Source organism: Mauremys reevesii, linkage group 6, assembly GCF_016161935.1.
Source record: "Mauremys reevesii isolate NIE-2019 linkage group 6, ASM1616193v1, whole genome shotgun sequence".
Classification (NCBI taxonomy): Eukaryota; Metazoa; Chordata; order Testudines; family Geoemydidae; genus Mauremys; species Mauremys reevesii.
This window is the reverse complement of record NC_052628.1, coordinates 50,073,013-50,091,558: the sequence shown is the minus strand read 5'-3', so window position 1 is coordinate 50,091,558 and position 18,546 is coordinate 50,073,013. Positions and strand designations below refer to the sequence as shown.

Below are 18,546 nucleotides of genomic sequence, written 5' to 3'. Positions count from 1 at the left end.
GAAAGGCCATCTGGTTTTCTATTGGTTTCCTACACCAAGTGGGGAAAAAAAAAAGGTGTGTCACAGGAAAGGGGGTTTTGGAATCTTCCCAACCTCCACCCCAAAAATACTTTCCTAGCACAACTCCTTGTTTGCATGTTACACATACATGGCTTCTACATGGCTTTGGCCAGTGGACCACTGCCCTCCACTTCATCAGTGGGCGTTGGCGAAGGGGACTTCACTTAGACTTCACTGGCACTACCCAAATTTCAAATTCATACTTATCTGGGAGCTGAACTGGAAAACTCATTTCCTAATCATTCATTTCAAATCAATAGGCATTGTAATATCGCTGGTCGGACACTTGTTTCAGATGGAAGTGAAGTTAAGCAGGCAATGAGGTTACAGTAAGGTCTTTAGAATTGAATCTCCTAAATTAATAGCCCATTTATGAGACCTTTAACTGTAAGCACTGGTTTATTAATAAACATATTCAAAATCTTGCATAATGAGATGAAATGAACTATAAAGAGTGTAAATCAGCCTATTATAAACCACCATGGCCACACCTGGTTTAATGAAAAACTGTTTCCAATCTCTTTTTTATCATTATAGTTCTGAAGTTTTAAACCTACATAATAATTTCCCCATGTTTTTTTAACAAAATTCAGACTATTTTACTCATAATTATGCCTTTAGTCTCTATGGCTTTCCTCTGAACAAGGAAATGGTAAGATTTAGCCTAGATGGCTGGTTTTAATTTAGGTTAATTGTTTGTATTGCATCTAGAAATTCATGTCTCAGGCAATGTAATTTTATAAAGCCAGAAAGGAAGAAAGTTGAAATGCTGCTTGCTCATACACATCTTTGTCTGTAACTAATCAAATAAATAATGTGAATTCAGTACATATTTCAGCTAAACTCTATTGCAAATATTACCATGCTCTTATGAGACCATCTGGTCTAACATTGCCCTTGACACAAGGCTCTCAACTATTGAGTGAACATTTCCAAGATGAGCATCTTTATTATGGCTAGATTCCGATACCCTTACTCAAGCAGCTCCTTACTCTATGGGTAGTCCCATTGACTTCAGAAATACTACTCATGAAGTTATAATGGCCAGATCATAGGTAGCTGGACCAATAATGTCTCCTGGGTCGGGGTCAAAAGCAGGAGTCAAGACTAGCTATCAAATCATCAGGAAATGGTCATCAAAGTCAAGGCAGGCCAGGTTCGAAGGCAAGAGTCAGGAGCAAGACGGGACAAAACATGATGTCCGAGGCTGTAGCAAGCCAAAGTGTCCACTGTGGCTCAGATGCTCCTGGTTTAAAGAGTTGGTGTGGGTTAATCAGAGGGCTGCAGGGTTCTGTAGCACTGACCTCTTCAGGCAGTTCTTCCTGCAGTGCCTAACCCTCCAGTAACTGTTGGGTGTTGCTTTGCCCTGCTCCCCAGTGGCAACACAGAGGTATCAGTCAGCCAAGACCCTATAACCCCAGGATCTAGACCAGGGGTAGGCAAGGCCGAGGGCCACATCTGGGTGGAGAAATTGTATGCAGGTCTGGGGCAGGGGGTTGGAGTGTAGGGTGCGGTGTGCAGGAAGGGGCTCAGGACAAGGGATTGGGGCAGAGGAGAGATGTGAGGTGTATGAGGGGGGCTCAGGGAAGGGAGTTGGGGTGCGGAGTGCAGGAGGCAGCTTAGGGCAAGGGTGCAGACTGTGGGAGGGTCTCAGGGCAGGGGTTGGGGTGCAGGAGGGATGCAGGCAGGGGGCTTAGGGCAGGAAGTTGGGGGGTGGGGTGCAGGAGGGGTTCGAGCTTTGGCCCGGCACCACTTACCTAAATCGGCTCCAGGGTGGCAGCGGCACGCTCCGGGGCCAGGGCAGGCTCCCTGCCTGCCTGCCCTGTCCCCAGCCCCGTGCCGCTCCAGGAAGCACTGCGGCCCTGGGGGTGGGAGCGGAGGGCTCTGCTTGCACTGCCCTTGCTGCACCTCCAGGTACCTCGCCCAAAGCTCCCATTGGCTGTGGTTCCCCATTCCTGGCCAATGGGAGCTGCGGGGGGCAGTGCCTGGAGGCAAGAGCAATGCACGCGGAGCCCTCTGCCCCCCTCCACCTGGGGGCCACTTCTGAGAGCCGCGCCAGGGCACCACGGGCGGCAATCCCATGGGCCAGATCCAGCCCGTGGACCGTAGTTTGCCCACCTCTGATCTAGACACAGAAATCCTTACAGAAAAGTACTATTCAATGTGAATAAGGCTAGCAGATCTGGCCCTTAATCAACGTCTTAGAATAGTACCTGCCTGTTCTTGGTTCCAAATCATAATTAAGATGCAAGATATCTTGTATGAGCCCAGTTCTGTGAGGTACTGACTACCCTCCATTCCCTTTGTGTTTAATGGGAGTTGAGAGTGCTCAGCACCTCACGGGAGAAGCTCAGTCAGCCTGTTACAAAATCAGGCCCTAAATGAACAGGGCAATAATAAACATTATGTGGCTTCAAATCCTAAAAGCTATGGGCTGCTTCCATGGAATTCATGTGTTATTTATGCAGCAAACAAAACAAAATGTCCTTTTATGCAATGTTTACTCTCCACATAAATTACTTGTGTCTGCAGTTTATCAAATTCTCCATGGGCAAATGGTTTCATTCGTTTATTCTCTTTTGTGCTATGTAGTTTCCTGAATTCAAAATCACCTTTTGTCCTTCTAGCAACCATTTTTGTAGAAGCAGAGCACTATCATGGTTCTTTACCCCTTTTGTGAAAAGGTAAAGAGCCCACCATCTTGCTAAATTTCTAGGGACATGCTGGTAAGGGTATGACAAATTACCATTCCAAGGTGTAGCAGGCTCACCTTCTATATCTTCTTGCATCTGGTTTCCTCCATAGATGGGCCTATTGCATGGCAGTATATAATACTGATGCCATATATCCATACTCAGGTCCTAGAGTAGATTTTTCTCTTATATTTTACTGAGCCTGGACATTTCCATTCCATTGAAAACTTTAGCCCATACAAAAGTAGAAGGATCTCAGGCTAGATGATCATAATGATATCTTCTGGGCTTGAAATCTATTAAGACTATAATGGAAACTATTTTGCAACCCTTATCTACAGTGGGTGCTACCAGCTGCCCACTATCATTTGTCCACAAGCAAAAAAAGTAGCATTAATGCATTGTTTAGGTTGAGAAATCAAGCCCTCAGAATTTAGGAAATTCCATAAACCATGGTGCTCCTCCATGATTAATCTAGCCACACTCAAATCCTATACTTATGAAATATGTTTAAAACATAGGACCAGATCCTCAGCTGGCTTTGATGGAGCTATGCTGATTTACACTAACTGAAGAGCTGGCCCAGAAACAATACTATGTTAATGTTTATATTTTACAAGAAAAAGCAGGAATATCTATGAAACAAGGGGCTGTTAATGTTACCTGAATATCTTGGGAGGGTGGGGGTGGCAATGGGGTATTGAGGCTTTCACTTGTTCAGATTTAGCCCATTTCAAATAACGAGTAAGATGTGACTGCTGTTTGGTGACTTATATGTGGTCTCAGTCAAGTTCCTAAAGAAAAAATGTCCTCACCACAAAAGAACATTACCAGGATTGGCACTAACTGGTACTCTTCTTGGCAATCTCAGCACAGAGAGTGTCACCAGGTGGATGCCTCCTGAGTACTTCCTAATGGCCAACAGCCCTCTGCTTCAGTTTCCACCTTCAAGAGGCTTTCTCCATGATTCACAGACCCTTTTGTCCATTCACACACCTTCTGAGGTTCTGATTTATTAAATTAACAAACATTTAAAATAAAGTTCTCCAGTCTTTCCACCCCATTACATTCCTATCAGATCACTCCCATGCTTTTCCTGCCTGTAGTCTCACTCAGCAAATCCCAGGTGCCTCTGCTGGAGCCTACTCTCACCCATCAGCCTCAATAATCCACTCTGTTCTCCCTGAGAACTCTCACTCTGCAGTTTCCTGCTGCTCTTTATAGGAGAATCAGATGATCCTTGCTCAGGTGTGCCTCATTAGAAATCAGGGTTGGCTGCCCACAGGCCTCTAGCCCATAAAGTGCCAAGCCACCTCGTTACAGAGACCAAGGATTGAGGTCCACAGAGACTGAGCTACTAACTCACCCCTAGCAGTGGTCTCTCCAGATTAGGATGACGGCCCATTGACCTTGCTGCTGTTATCTTCAAAGTGGCTAGCTGGAGACTTTAGGTTGGACTTTTCACAAGCGTTCAGTGTTGGCCTAAATCTGCTCCCACTGAAGTCAATGGTAAAACTCCCTCTGATGTGAATGGAAGCAGAGTTAAGCCAACAATGAGCAGTCATGAAAATTCCCCCATTAATATGCTACCCTCAATCGAGCATCTTTCATGAGCACTTGCTTTTTTTAAATGTCAGAAAAACTGCACTACTGCCATGTGTACTTCATTTTTGCCGTTCAACGATGTATGCACTAAACGCACATTACTGTTGCTTATTTAAAGCAATAACAATAATACTGTCTCATCACCAGGAAGTGACTATAATATTATAAACAGTTAATATAACAGGTAAAAGCTGGCATAGTTTCAATAGTTCTCATCTGGGCGCTATTTTGGACCTGACCCTGCATCTACCGAAGTTCATGGCAAAACTCCCATTGATTGCAGTGGGTGCAGGATCAGAGTCTTTATCCATATAGATATTCAGAACAGAATGAGAATTTCAGACAATAACTGAAATATAAAACAAACCAATCAAACCTTACAATCTATCATGTAATTATTATTCCTTTATTTAAATATTTGAAGACACATACAGTTCAGCTGGTTCAATGCTCCACGGACTTCGACAGAGCTATACTAATTTATACCAGCTGAGGAACATAAGAACATAAGAATGGCCCTACTGGGTCAGACCAAATGTCCATCTAGACCAGTATCCTGTCTTCCAACAGTGACCAGTGCCAGGTGCCCCAGAGGGAATGAACAGAACAGGTAATCATCATGTGATCCATGCCCTGTCACCTATTCCCAGCTTCTGGAAAACAGAGGATAGGGACACCATTCCTACCCATCCTGGCTAATAGCCATTGATGGACCTATCCTCCATGAATTTATCGAGTTCTTTTTTTAACCCTGTTATGGTCTTGGCCTTCACAACATCCTCTGGCAAGGAGTTCCACAGGTTGACTGTGCGTGGTGTGAAGAAATACTTCCTTTTATTTGTTTTAAACCTGCTGCCTATTAATTTCATTTGGTGACCTCTAGTTCTTGTGTTATGAGAAGTAGTAAACAACACTTCCTTATCTACTTTCTCTACACCAGTCATGATTTTATAGACCTCAATTATATCTCCCCTTAGCCGTCTCTTTTCCAAGCTCAAAAGTCCCAGTCTCATTAATTTTTCCTCATATAGAAGCCATTCCATACCCCTAATCATTTTTGTTGCCCTTTTCTGAACCTTTTCCAATTCCAATATATCTTTTTTGAGGTGGAGCGACCACATCTGCACACAGAATTCAAGATGTGGGCGTGCCATGGATTTATAGAGAGGCAACATGATAGTTTCTGTCCTATTATCTATCCCTTTCTTAATTATTCCCAGCATTCTGTTCGCTTTTTTGACTGCTGCTGCACATTGAATGGATGTCCATAAAGCGTATAGTTTGGAATTGATAGCTCTGGTAATGTGTTAAGATGGAACAGTAGAAACCTCATTTAATGAAACTCTACTCACAGGGAAACAAAGTGAAAGTCTCATACTGTTTCACTGAATTGAAACATCATAGCCATATGTCTGGTTACTGTGGACTTCTGCATATAGGGTAAAATTCACAGCACAAAGGCTGAATATAAGTCTACATGGAGGTGGAGAGAGCAGGGAGAGAATCTATCTTTAAATATATCTTAAATGTTTATATTGTGTCAATTAGTATAGTGTCTAAGCATGGAGGTATCTAGTATTTAAAATACACCCCAATCCCACTAGAGAAGTGCAGGGTAGTTACTTCAGCTATAGTTAGCATAGCTAAGGGCATGCGGGGATCGCAACATGATGTGGGAATCTGTGGCCCTTAGACCCTAACATCTCACACCTCTCCCCCAAATCCATGCTGTTTTGATCTTCATAGAGCTGGCACAGAATCTAACTTTGCTATAGACAGGGGTTCAAAGTCCCTCGGTTCTCATGCTTCATCATTTTCCATCCCCCACACAACGGACCCACAACAGTTCTACTGAACTGGGAGGCCTTCCACAGACAAATTTCACATGAATTGATGTCATATTGTGGAATCAAAGACAGCTCTACTAAACATGCTGCACATGTCTCACCGGAACTATGTTCTACTGTGAAAGCCTTTTATTTCCAAAATTCAATATTAAGCTTGGATTGGCATTTAATATCTACCTAATTCTGGAGTTACAGATAGGTAAGTATCTTAGCTATATACTTTAGGATCCATAATATAGTTAGTATGTAAAATATATGCATCTTTAGTTCTATGCAGTACATCCAAATGTTACAAACATTTCTTGAAGTATCTTTCTTTTTTTAACATTCTAAAAATGTGAGGACATGTTCCAATAGCAGTTTTGCATTAAGGACTACTGTCACTAACTATAGAAGCTCCAAACCTGAATACCCATTTGTGAACCACCACCTCCACAGTCTCCTTTAATTAAGGCCTGCTATACCACAAACTATAGGTTCATTTCATCCAACCATTCTTTTTCATATGCAAAATGACTAGGATGTCTTTTATACAAAAAGCAACAAAGAGTCCTGTGGCATCTTATAGACTAACAGATGTATTGGAGCATAAGCTTTCGTGGGCTTTTTACAGATCCAGACTAACACGGCTACCCCTCTGATACCTTTATACAAAAGTTCTTATTTTACTGTCTTGCCATGTTAGATTCTCCAATTATTTTAGCTTTCAAAGTGCAACATAAACATGGGGCTATCTTACCTTCCAGGTGATCCACGTAGCAATATACATCATAAGTTTCATTGGGAAGACGGAATCCATATGTTCTAACTCCTTCTTTTCCCATTTTATCTCCATAGCAGCCAACTCTGGGTTGCCTGATTGGATATCTGGAATACAGTAAGTTAATATTTATTGTTACAGTATGTTAACATTTTATTGCATTTTAAGTATGAACAGATCAAGCCAATTAATTGTGGGAAATGCTATCAAAAGTCATTTGAACAACTCACCTAACCGTTTGGTCAGACAACCAACCAGCATCACATTGCTCAAATCCATCTTCATATGCAGCTTTCAGCTGATCAGGGTTTGCTATGACAGCACCATTATTCAGACAAGTCTGCTGAGCATGCTGAAAATTCAGGGTATACCTACTGGTTGCGGCACGATAGTGAAACACAACACCTACAAAGACAACAAACTCATGGTAGTGACACAAGTTCCATCACATTTGCTATATTCATTATACAGTAACATTATCCTGATAAAACAATAATAAAAAGAAGAATAAGGTGACTCCCTCTTTGTACAATAATAACAACATGCTGTTACAGGATATTCAGTAGTAAGTATGATCATGTCTCCCTCTAGTGACGGCCACTAATGACTAGATAACAGCCTGCTACTACTCAGAGTTGGAGAAGTTCTTTTAGCTCAAGTGGTAGAAACCTGTGATTTTGGTGAAGAAGGTCCCTGGTTTGATCTCTACATGATGCCTGTCTCTGCAGCCCAAATTAGTTACAAATATAGTAATACTATTTATAAACATCTGAAGATTGGTCACTTTTTATATTCTATACAATTATATTTTCTTTTATGTACTAAAAATATTACAAGAATAAAGCTTCCTTGTATTTGCGGATTCCTGATTATGGCAATTGGCAGAATTTAGAAAATAAAAATTAAAAACTTCAGAGCATTTAAAAAAGTTTAGTTCTAGTTAGGGGCCAATTCTGTTCTCAATATAAGTGCAGATCCCACTGACAGCAGCAGCAGCTGCACATGCATATCTAAGAGTAGAACTAATGGCTAAATTGCCCTGTTCTGTTCATTGCCTCAGAAGCATCTGGAACCAGTCACTGTCAGAAGACAGGATAATAGGCTAGAGGGACCATTGGTCTAACACAGTTTAGCCATTGTTATGTTCTTACAACTGAAAAAGTGTACTAACATTCAATGGGCAGAAATCTTTTGGTTTTTTTTTTTACTTTTCAAGATCATTCTTCCCCTATTGCCATGCCTTTAAAGTTAAACAACAATGGATGCTGCATGATGATCTTTGAAAAATACTATATAGTAGAACCTCACTAATCATGAAGTATCAATTACACATTACTAAGAGCTATGAACTAGCAAATAAATCTCTGTGTTTAATAAAAAAGCAAGGTAAATATATTACACAATGTGCTTGTTCTTCTATTTTGAAATTTTAATTTTATTGTAATATTTAATTATGTGCTCATTAATGTACTCTAATATATTATGAAGAAATGATGGAGCCTTCGTAATATGAGATTTCACTACACTTATTTGCCATTAAAACTTTGCTGAGAAGCAGGAAAAGACCATTATTTTCTGCATGAACTCGAAAGTGGACAAATTAGAAAAGTGCAGATTAAAGTAAGTCTACAATTTTTAGAAATGATTTTGCCCATGAGGCCAAATTCAGATCTGGTGTAATTTCAGTGGCTTCTGTGGAATTAATTGTCATAATCAGAGGTCTGAATGTGAACCATAGATGGTATACATTCATAGATTCATAGACTTTAAGGCCAGAAGGGGCCATTGTGATCATCTTGTCTGACCTGCACATCGCAGGCCACAGAACCTCATCCACCCAATCCTGTAATAGACCCATAACCTCTGGCTGAGTTACTGAAGTCCTCAGATCATGGTTTAAAGACTTCAAGTTACAGAGAATCCACCATTTACTCTAGTTTAAACCAGCAACTGGCCCATGCCCCATGCTGCAGAGGAAGGCGAAAAGCCCCCAGGGTCTCTGCCAATCTGATCTGGGGAAAATCCCTTCCCGACCCCAAATATGGCAGGCAGTTAGACCCTGAGTATGTGGGCAAGACCCACCAGGCAGATAAATGGGAAAGAATTCTCTGTAGTAACTCAGACCCCTCTCCATTTTGTGTCCTACCTCTAGCTGTTGGGGATTTTTAATATGGGCAGTCACCAATGGGCCACATGACATTGTAGGCAGTCCCACCATACCATCCCTTCCATAAAGTTATCAGTCTTAAAGCCAGTTAGATTTTTTGCCCCCACTGCTCCCTTTGGAAGGATATTCCAGGATTTCACTTCTCTGATGGTTAGAAACCTTCATCAAAGTTTAAGAATAAACTTGTTGATGGCCAGTTTATATCTATTTGTTCTTGTGTCAACAGTGGCACTTAAATAACTCCTCTCCCTTCCTGGCATTTATCTCTCTGATGTCTTTATAGAGAGCAATCATATCTCACCTCAGCCTTCATTTGGTTAGGCTAAACAAGTCAAGCTCCCTGAGTCTCCTCTCATAAGGTAGGTTTTCCAGTTTTCTGATCATCCTACTAGCCCTTCTCTGCCCCGTCCCAGTTTGAATTAATCTTTCTTAAACATGGGAGACCAGAACTGTACACAATATTCCAGAAGTGGTCTTACCAGTGCTTTGTACAATGGTATTAACACATCCTATCTGTACTGCAAATACTTTGCCTGATGCAACCTAGGATTGCATTAGCCTTTTTCACAATCATATCACATTGGTTGATCACAGGATGCCTCTGAATCACCAATTACACCCTGGTCTTTCTCCTCCTCTCTCACTTTCAACTGATAAATCCCCAGTTTATAGCAAAAATGCTTGTTGTTAGTCCCTAAGTGCATGCCTTTGCACTTTGCATTATTAAATTTCATCCCATTTCTTTTACTCTAGTTTTCAAAGTCATCCAGATCTTTTGCCATGATACTCTGGTCCTCCTCCATAATGGCAATCCTAGCTTTGTGTCATCCTCAAATTTTATTAGCACATTCCCACTTTTTGTACCAAGGTCATTAATGAAAATGTAAAAAAAGATTGGTCCCAAGACCAATCCCCAAGGAACTCCACTAGTAACTTCTCACCAGCCTGGTAGTTCGCCTTTTAATATGACCCGTTGTTGTCTGCTCATTAACCAGTTCCTTGTTCACCTTTCAGTTCTCATATTTATCCCCATCCTCTCCAATTTAATAATTTCCCATGTGCAACTATATCAAATGCATTACTGAAATCCAGATTGATTAGATCTACTGCATTTCCTTTGTCTAAAAAATGAGTTATCTTTTCAAAGAAAGGAATCAGGTTGCTCTGCGTAATACAGCATGGCCAGAGGGCAGCAGGAGAGTGATTCTATTGGGATCCAGGAAGTGGGTGGGCTCTGCCCGCCCACTGCTAAAGGACCTCCCCCCAGCCTAAGGGAGGATCCACTGGGCCTGGAAACCAAGAGATTCCAGGGGACAACTAATGAAATAACAGGGACAGGAGTGCAGCCAAAGGGTCAAACAAAGGGACCCTGACGGGGACACCGAGCAGAGGTAGCAGGAGAGTGATTTTTTTTTTCAGGGGACAACAAAGGCGACAACAGGAACAGGCGTGGGGGTCAAAGGGCCAAAACTAAGGAACCGGAAGGGGACACCGAGCAGAGGCAGCAGAAGAGTGATAGATGGGAGATATGTAAGCCCCAGGATGATGAGAGCCTTATTCTCTGTAGAGAGAAGAGAGCTTGCTATAGATTAATTAGAGCACCTGATAAAAAAAACCCTGCTTCAATCAGACAGTTGGAGGAGTTGAAGCAGAGTAGTTTGGTGTTGGAGCAGAGAGCAGTATGGAGAAGTGCTGTGGTGGGCCAGAAGACCAAGACCCTAGGTAAAGGAAAACCTGGCTTGTGCAGAGCAGAGGGACTCCACAGAAACTAGGGGTTGGAAGAAACTTGGCCCAAGCGGAGAGAGGGCAGGAAGCGCCACAAGCTGAAGGGCCAGAGAGGAAAGTGACTATTCTTGGATGAAGATTATCTGGGCTCCCTGATTTGGTCCCATTTAAAAGTTTGAGTTTGACTTTCACCTCAGATGTGATAATTTCTACTTCCATATCCTCATTTCTATTACCCACCTTGTCATTAGCCCTAAGAGCCTCATTACCTTTATTAAAAATGGAGGCAAAGTATTCATTTAGGTGTTGGGCCATGCCTAGATTATCTTTAAACTCCTCCCCATCCTCAGGGTTTAGAGGTCTCACTTCTTTCGTTGTTTTCTTTTAATTTATATGACTATAGAACCTTATACTATTGTTTTTAACTTCCTTTGCAAGGTTAACGCTGCTTGGCTTTTGGCATTTCTCACTTTTCCCCTATACTTTCTGACCTCCAAGAGGTAGCTTTCCATGCTAATCCTTCTCATCTGCCATTCCTTGTAGACTTTCTGCCTTCTCATAATAACCTGAGCTTGTTCATCCAATTTGGTCTGCAAGCATTCCCTATGATTTTTTCACCCTTGCTTTGGATGCAGGCTTCAGCTAGCTTTGCAGCTTTGATGTAAAGTAATTCCAAGCATCCTCCCACATTCAGATCCTTGAGTTCTTCAGGTCAGTCCATTTCCTTAACTAATTCTCTTTATTTTTTTTTAAAGTTTCCTCTTTTGAAATCAAGGACCTTAGCTGCAGACTTGTTTTTGTTTATCCTTCCATTCACTTTAAACTGAATTAGCTCATTTCTCTACCCTTGTCATGTTTTACTAAGGAAGTTTTCCAGTTGAAATAAAAAATCTTGTGTAAAACACCCTAATCCTTTCTACATCAATTAATTCAATGGCCCAGACAGAGAACAGGATTAGAATCTGGTCTCCATTGCAGCAATGTACATGCATCATTGGAAACAATGGAAATACTCCAAATTTCTTCAGGTCTGGCCAAGCTGTGTTTGACACGGGACCCAAGTGGGACAAGACCCTGCTGTGAAGGAGCTAAGATGGCACAGCACAGTGCCAGCTATGCTAGCTTTATGTCCCCTAGGAATTGCCCTAACCTGGAGAACTTACTGCTGTACAATTAGGGCAGGTTTACAGGCCATTTGTGCTGCCTGAGCTCTACAAATGTATGTGGGGCTTTGGCTTTGTGGATTAGCTCTGTGTATAGTCTCTAAGCACAGTTCCAACATGCCCATGCCCAGAGTGGCATGTACAGGAATACTGCAGAGCTCTGCCTTGAGATACCCACACAGGCATGGGACAGTGTGACAGGGTGCTATTAGCAGCTATAAATGGAGACCTTTGGAAGCAAGCATCCTGGTAACCTAGAACACCCAGGACACTGGGTTACTCCTGGGGGAATTCTGCACCCACTGCACATGCGCAGAATTTATGTCCCCTGCAGATTTCTTTGCTTCCCCACAGAAAAATGAATTTCTGACAGGGACACAAAGGGAAGCCACAAGAGCAGTCATGCAACCCATGCCAGCAGTATGTTTCAGGTTTCCAGGGCAGCCAGCAGAGAGGTAAATTACAGGGCAGGAGGCAGGGGGCAGGACTGGGGAAGACTGGTGGCTCCTACCCTCAACTGCTAGTCCCAGATTGGCTGGGGAGGACGGGACTTCTTCCCCTGTATGGCATCTGGGGCCGGGTCAGACCCACCCCCAACTGCAGGAAGCTCTGCAAACTCTTCCCCGCTCCCTCCCGTTTCCTGTGCCCATCACTCCTCAGCTGCAGGGGGCGGGATCCCTGTACAGGGAGCTGCTTCCCCATCCTCCCAACCACTGTGCATCTAGACCACTTCATACCCAGACCCTCCTGTGGAGCCTCACCCCCCTCCCAAGACTCAGAAACACTCCCCCTCTAACGAGCCCACTCCCCCTCACCTGGACCACCCCGATGAGCCATCCACACCTGGATCCCCACCTCACCAAGCCCCAACCAGCTGCACCTGGATCTCTACCCCACTAAGCCCCACTCCCCCAGCATCTGGGCCCTCCCCAAAGCCCCCCACCCATTCCCAGTCCCCCCTGCCAAGCTCTATCCCCCCCACACCCAACCACTGAGCTACAACCACCTTCACCTAGACCCCCCTGCTGAGTCCCATTACTGTTGCACTCAGAACCCCCAAACAAGCCTCTGTGCACCAGCTCACCTCCTGTACCCAGATCCCAGCTGAGCTGCCCACGCCCAGATTGCCCCACACAGAACCCTCTCAACCCACACCTGGATCCTCCCACACTAAGACCCTCTCCACTTGGATTCTGCCTTGCTGAGTCTGCCTGCCCATACCTGGTGCACTTGGCATGGAGGGGTAGGACCCCGAGGTGTTTCTGGGGTAGACCCAGTCCTTGCACTATCAGGGTTGGGTGCAGCCTCACTGCTGAGTCCATGTCCCAGTTGGGAGCTGCACAGTGATCTTCCACCTCTGTGCAGCCAGTGGCCTGTGATCCACAATACCATGATGGAGCCTCCACATTTTTTGACAAATAAAATTTGCAGAATTTTAAAATATTGTGTGCAGAATTTTCATTTTTTGGCACAGAATGCCCTCAGGAGTACTGGGTGTAGTTAAAGCAGGAGGGACTTTGATTTAGAAGGGTAGAAGGGATCATTTGCACCTGTAGGGAGCCTGATGAGCTACTGAGGTAATTAGCTCACCAGCTGGATAGCTCTGTGAAGAAAGCAAGCAGTATAAAAGGCTGATCCAGGAAACCCACTCCACCTGATTGCTGCTATGTTGTAGTGTACCTGGAGCACACACAGTAATAAAGACACTGGGTAGATGTACTCTGGAGTATTATGCATGCTGCTTAATTCACAAAAAGGGATTACCAGACAGGAGTCTAAGGGGGAGCCTGTTCACAGGCAACAACAAATTGGTTCCGGTATTTAAAGGAGAAATGCAACCCAACACCCAAGCTTTTGGAGTTTTAGAAAACATACTGCATAGTTTTTAAAAATAACTTATAATATATCTTCATGCAGTAATATAGATTGTTGCTAAGGGGCCAGAGGTGTATGCTGATTTACACCAGCTGAGGATCTGGCCCAGTGGGTTCTATTCTTAATAGTATGCACTAATGGTCCAGTTTTTTAACAGTATATGTTACTTGATATTGAGTTTATGTAGCTCTGTCTGAAAACACGTACAGTGAGAATATGAAACTGGCTGGCTGGCTGGTTTTTAATCTTCACAAAAATGTCATTTTGACATTGATTTGGATTCATGCCTCACAACGGTCTGCACTTCTGATAGATGGCTGACCTGATCTAAAACAGTTTCACTTCTGTAGATGAACTCTGTCATTCAGTGCAAAAAGAAAAAGGCATGGTAAGGCAGCAAATACATGGAGGGGATGATGACAGCACTTCATTTTCATTTTTCAAATTTCATTTTGCAATAAGTCTATGAGTGCATTCCCAATGACTGACCATCTCGCCCCCATGTCTGGAGTAATAGCTTTTTTTTTTTTTCAATTGGTACATGTTGCTAATCACTGTATTATCTAAATAAGGCAGTATTTAAGAGTTAATATTGGGTGCCAATTTAAAGTAGCTCTCTCAATGTTCAGAGAAAGCCTTTGGTCATTTGTAAGACTTGGACAGGAACTTAGAAAATGCTTTGTTCTCTTCACTCTGATCCAGAAGGTAAACTTCACCTATTCTTAGAGTATAAGACTCTTGCTTTTCAAGTGAGGAGCCAATGGGTATAAAGGAGCCTACAGGATGAACAGAGAGGAGAACATCAGTATGTATAAGACTGTGTAATGGTTGCAACAATTAGAAGACCCCCTGGGGCTAAGGAGATTAAATCACAGGACTTCCATTGTTTCAGTTGGACAGGGAGACAGAAGGCAAAATCCATTGTCCAAGATTTAGCACTTTTAAAAATTTGTAAAGGATTTTTCCCTGAGTCTTTTTGTTTTAAGAAAGAAAAGACAACAACAAAGTTGTCCTAGGAGCAAATAAAGCAACTGGAAAACAGACTAGAACAGTGCAGTGTTGTCACTGAACATCTGGCAAACACAATAAGTATAATTACAGGAAGAAGCAGCAGTGTCTGTAGGCGAGAGCACTTAAGGGAAGTATTCTGCTGTATCCAAAATTTAAAAGAATTCATTTTCAGTTGAGCACAAGAGTGACTTTTAATCAATTACCTATTTGTTATATTTATGGAGAAAAATTTAAGGAAGGATTTAATTCTTAAGGGAGTAATTTAATTAGAAGAAAACAGATCTGTTGTTTCACACCCCTGGGCTGCAACACTGCTTGGCTATTTGCCAATGTATTATGCTGCAAAATCCCTTGGTGTTACTAGGAAGGGCTCCAATAATGCAGCTGTCACATTACTGTGGCCTACAAATCAAAGCAGACTTTCAGTGGTGGGCTCATGCCTTTGGAACCTGTGCCCTCCAATAGTCTGTCACAGCTGCATTTGGCAAGCTTCACGGAACACTGAAGGATTTCATTGGTCAAATGTTTGATTTAACTTTTTAATAATAGGAACTGATGGGAGTGAGTGTGTGTGTAAGAGGGGAGTTGTTAAAAAACAGGGGCAGTTATTTTGTTGACTTGTATCAGTGTTAGGTGCCCAAACTATAGAGGACTGGGAGAAAGATTTGCAAAGCTGGCATTGTGGGGAAGCAAACAAAGAGCTCAACTGTCTGGTAAGCACAGTCCTGATTAAGAAGCAGTGTGCAGACATACCTCTAAATGTCCCTCCTTTTTGTCCTACAGTTAGCTATGTACCACACACATTTGGTGAAACCCCTCATTTTTATTGCTGAAAATCATATACACCAGAAAAAAAGAATAACAAAATAGAAGTTATAGAAAGAGTCGATTATATGACTGTAGGGAATACCACAGCATTTTAAGTTTCTCAAATGAATATTTCATTTCTGTCCTTCATTTTAGGTTTTGGTCACAAATAACATCCTACACATGGGTCTTCACAGCTTGAGCGGGCTGGATACAGAGTTGCATGGCCCAAGCACGAATATGTTTGGCACTGATTACCGGTATGCAAGGGCAGTGGATCAATGGCTACACTCCTGTGCACCCAGCCTTCTCCTCCTTCCTCAATGCCCAACTTTGGGACGGCCAGCATCTGTCTGCATAGGCAGGGGCGGCTCCAGGCCCCAGCACGCCAAGCGCGTGCTTGGCGCGGCAAGCCGCGGGGGGGCGCTCTGCCAGCGCCGCGAGGGCGGCAGGCAGGCTGCCCTCCATGGCTTGCCTGCGGAGGGTCCACCAAAGCTGAGGGACCAGTGGACCCTCTGCAGGCAAGCCACGGAAGGCAGCCTGCCTGCCCTGCTTAGGGTGGCAAAATTCCTAGAACCGCCCCTGTGCATAGGGACTATGCAGAGGGGACTGTGGGATCTTCTTTCATCCTATCCACTTTGCTCACCTGCACGGGGATGTGGACCTGAATTCTTACGGTGAGATCTTTGGCCATTCTTCCAAAGGCTTTGACATGCTGAAGCAGTTCCAGTCAACTGGACAGCTACACAGCACCCAGGGACTTCTCTCAAGTAGGGGAATAATCAGGGGGTGTAAAGCCCCTCCCGTATGACTAGGGAGTATGGTAGGGTAGGGCCAGGGTGCACAGTGCTCCAATTTTTGGCTTATGTAACTTAAAGCAGTCTTCGGGCTGTACTCCAGAAGCCATTTTGCCAATCTCAAATCAGAAGCATAGAACCGTGGCTCAAAACCATCCTTCCCTCTCCTGTCCTGAGCTGCACTAAGCACAAACCTTTAGTCTTTACAACCAACTAATTACTTCCCTCCTTTCAGAGGAGTTCTCCCTTGTTCCTTTTTACTCCTGGCAGGCGTACTGGGGACAGAGTCAGAGACCCACTTTGAAAGTTCAACCCAGAGACTGCGAGCAGCAGTGGGGAGATGGAGCAGCCTGTTCAGTTAGAAAGAGAGCCTGTGAGGTTAACTTCCAGAAATGACATAAGATAGGCAGTTTTAAAAGATTAACTAAAACAGTCTTTCTACAAATGCTGTATTTAAGGGCTAATCAATGAGAGCTCAGATTTCGGAGAGAACAAATCAATTAGATTGCCAACATAAAATCTCCAAGGGCTGAAAGCACAATAAAGTGGCATTATTCCCACATCAGGAGCAGCTCCCATTTATTATCATCATAATGCCTGCACCAAAGGAGGGTTTGCATAAAAATGAAAATGTGAATTACAATCTCTCGCTTCTTTACATTTACTCTACATCTTTAACAGCCGTTTCTCCCCACATCTAGCTCAGGATTTGAAACATACATTTTTCCATACTTACTTTCTCTGTTTTTGCCTAATACCTAAAAAGTCTGCCAGGCTTGCAGCTGAAACAAATAAAAACAAATAGAACAAGATCCATGGAAACAGCCCCTCCCCCACGCCAGCCAGTGAGACAAGGACAAGAAGAGAGAGGCTGCTGAGAGAGGCATTCACTGGTGAGATATAGACAAGAGCAAGAAATCTGCAAGGATTCCACCTGTCAACCCTGAACCCCCTAAATCTTCAGGAGCCCCCAGGCGGGTTATGAAAAAAACAGTTGAACTTTTTTTGCAGAGATTTTTCATTTTCTTTCCATTATATTTGGCCCTACTGTTATATTTTAATGCCTAATACCATGGTAGGATACAAGAGGGGCCATTTAATAACACGTCCTACCATATTCTGAGGAGCATAATAATAAATATTTTGCACTTAACATAGCATTTTTATGCACAGATCTCAGAAAGATGGATTATTGTCCACATTTTTTACAAATAGTAAACTGTCACCCTTTGGGACCCTCCCCCACTTGTGGGGTCTTACAGCTTGGGCTTCAGTTCAAGCCAGAACATCTACACTGCAATTTTATAGCCCCACAGCCCAAGCTAGGTGACCCAGGCCAGCCGCAGGTCTTTTATTGCAATGTAGACATACTCATAGAGGCCTGATTTTCTGAACTTCAGAAACCCAAGCTCACACAAAGTTGCTTATGACTGGGCAAATGAGTATGTAGGTATAAAGACAGCCAGTTAAACTGGCCATTTGCATACAAACATATTTGCACGTGTATTTGCAGCAAATGCACATACAAATTAGACATGCAATTACATGCTTTTTTTTTTTTTTTTTTTTGCAGGCAGCCTTAAGCTTCTGAGGTTTTGAAAAATCAAGCCTTAAATGTTTTATAGTTTACTTTCAGTGACTGGTAGCAGGAGTCCAGATTTGTATAAACTGTGTTAGGGTAAATGGATAATCTGCAGAGACCTCTCCCTCCTTCCTTTGAAACTACCACTTTCACTCACAGCATAGTCCACCAATTGTAACACATGCTCATTTGATGCAGGCAGGATTCAGTGGACTTAATATATCAGTTAAATCTAGGGGAAAGGCTGAAAAGGGCTATTCAAAAATATATGTTTATTTTTTATATTCATCCACTCAGGAAGCACTAGTCAGTTTCTGTGTGTTTTATTTTGGATGGGTCCTCCAAGTCAAAACCCAACAAGGCAGCTGTCTGAGGTTATTTAAATACCTTTGCTGGTACTGGAACATAGATTCTAAGGCCAAAAGGGACCATTATGATAATTTAGTCTGACCTC

The 18,546-nt window shown here is 43.1% G+C and overlaps 1 protein-coding gene across 2 annotated transcripts in view; it reads right to left on the bottom strand.

Annotated features, from left to right (window-relative positions):
* VCAN (versican) overlaps nucleotides 1-18,546 on the bottom strand; it is a 149,084-nt gene that overhangs the window by 97,576 nt on the left and 32,962 nt on the right. For both annotated transcript variants that reach the window (XM_039544097.1, XM_039544096.1), the window contains 2 exons: nucleotides 7,196-7,370; nucleotides 6,945-7,072 (listed from right to left, as the gene is read on the bottom strand). In XM_039544097.1, the coding sequence (XP_039400031.1) occupies nucleotides 6,945-7,072; nucleotides 7,196-7,370 (303 nt within the window). The remainder of the gene's footprint in view (nucleotides 1-6,944; nucleotides 7,073-7,195; nucleotides 7,371-18,546) is intronic.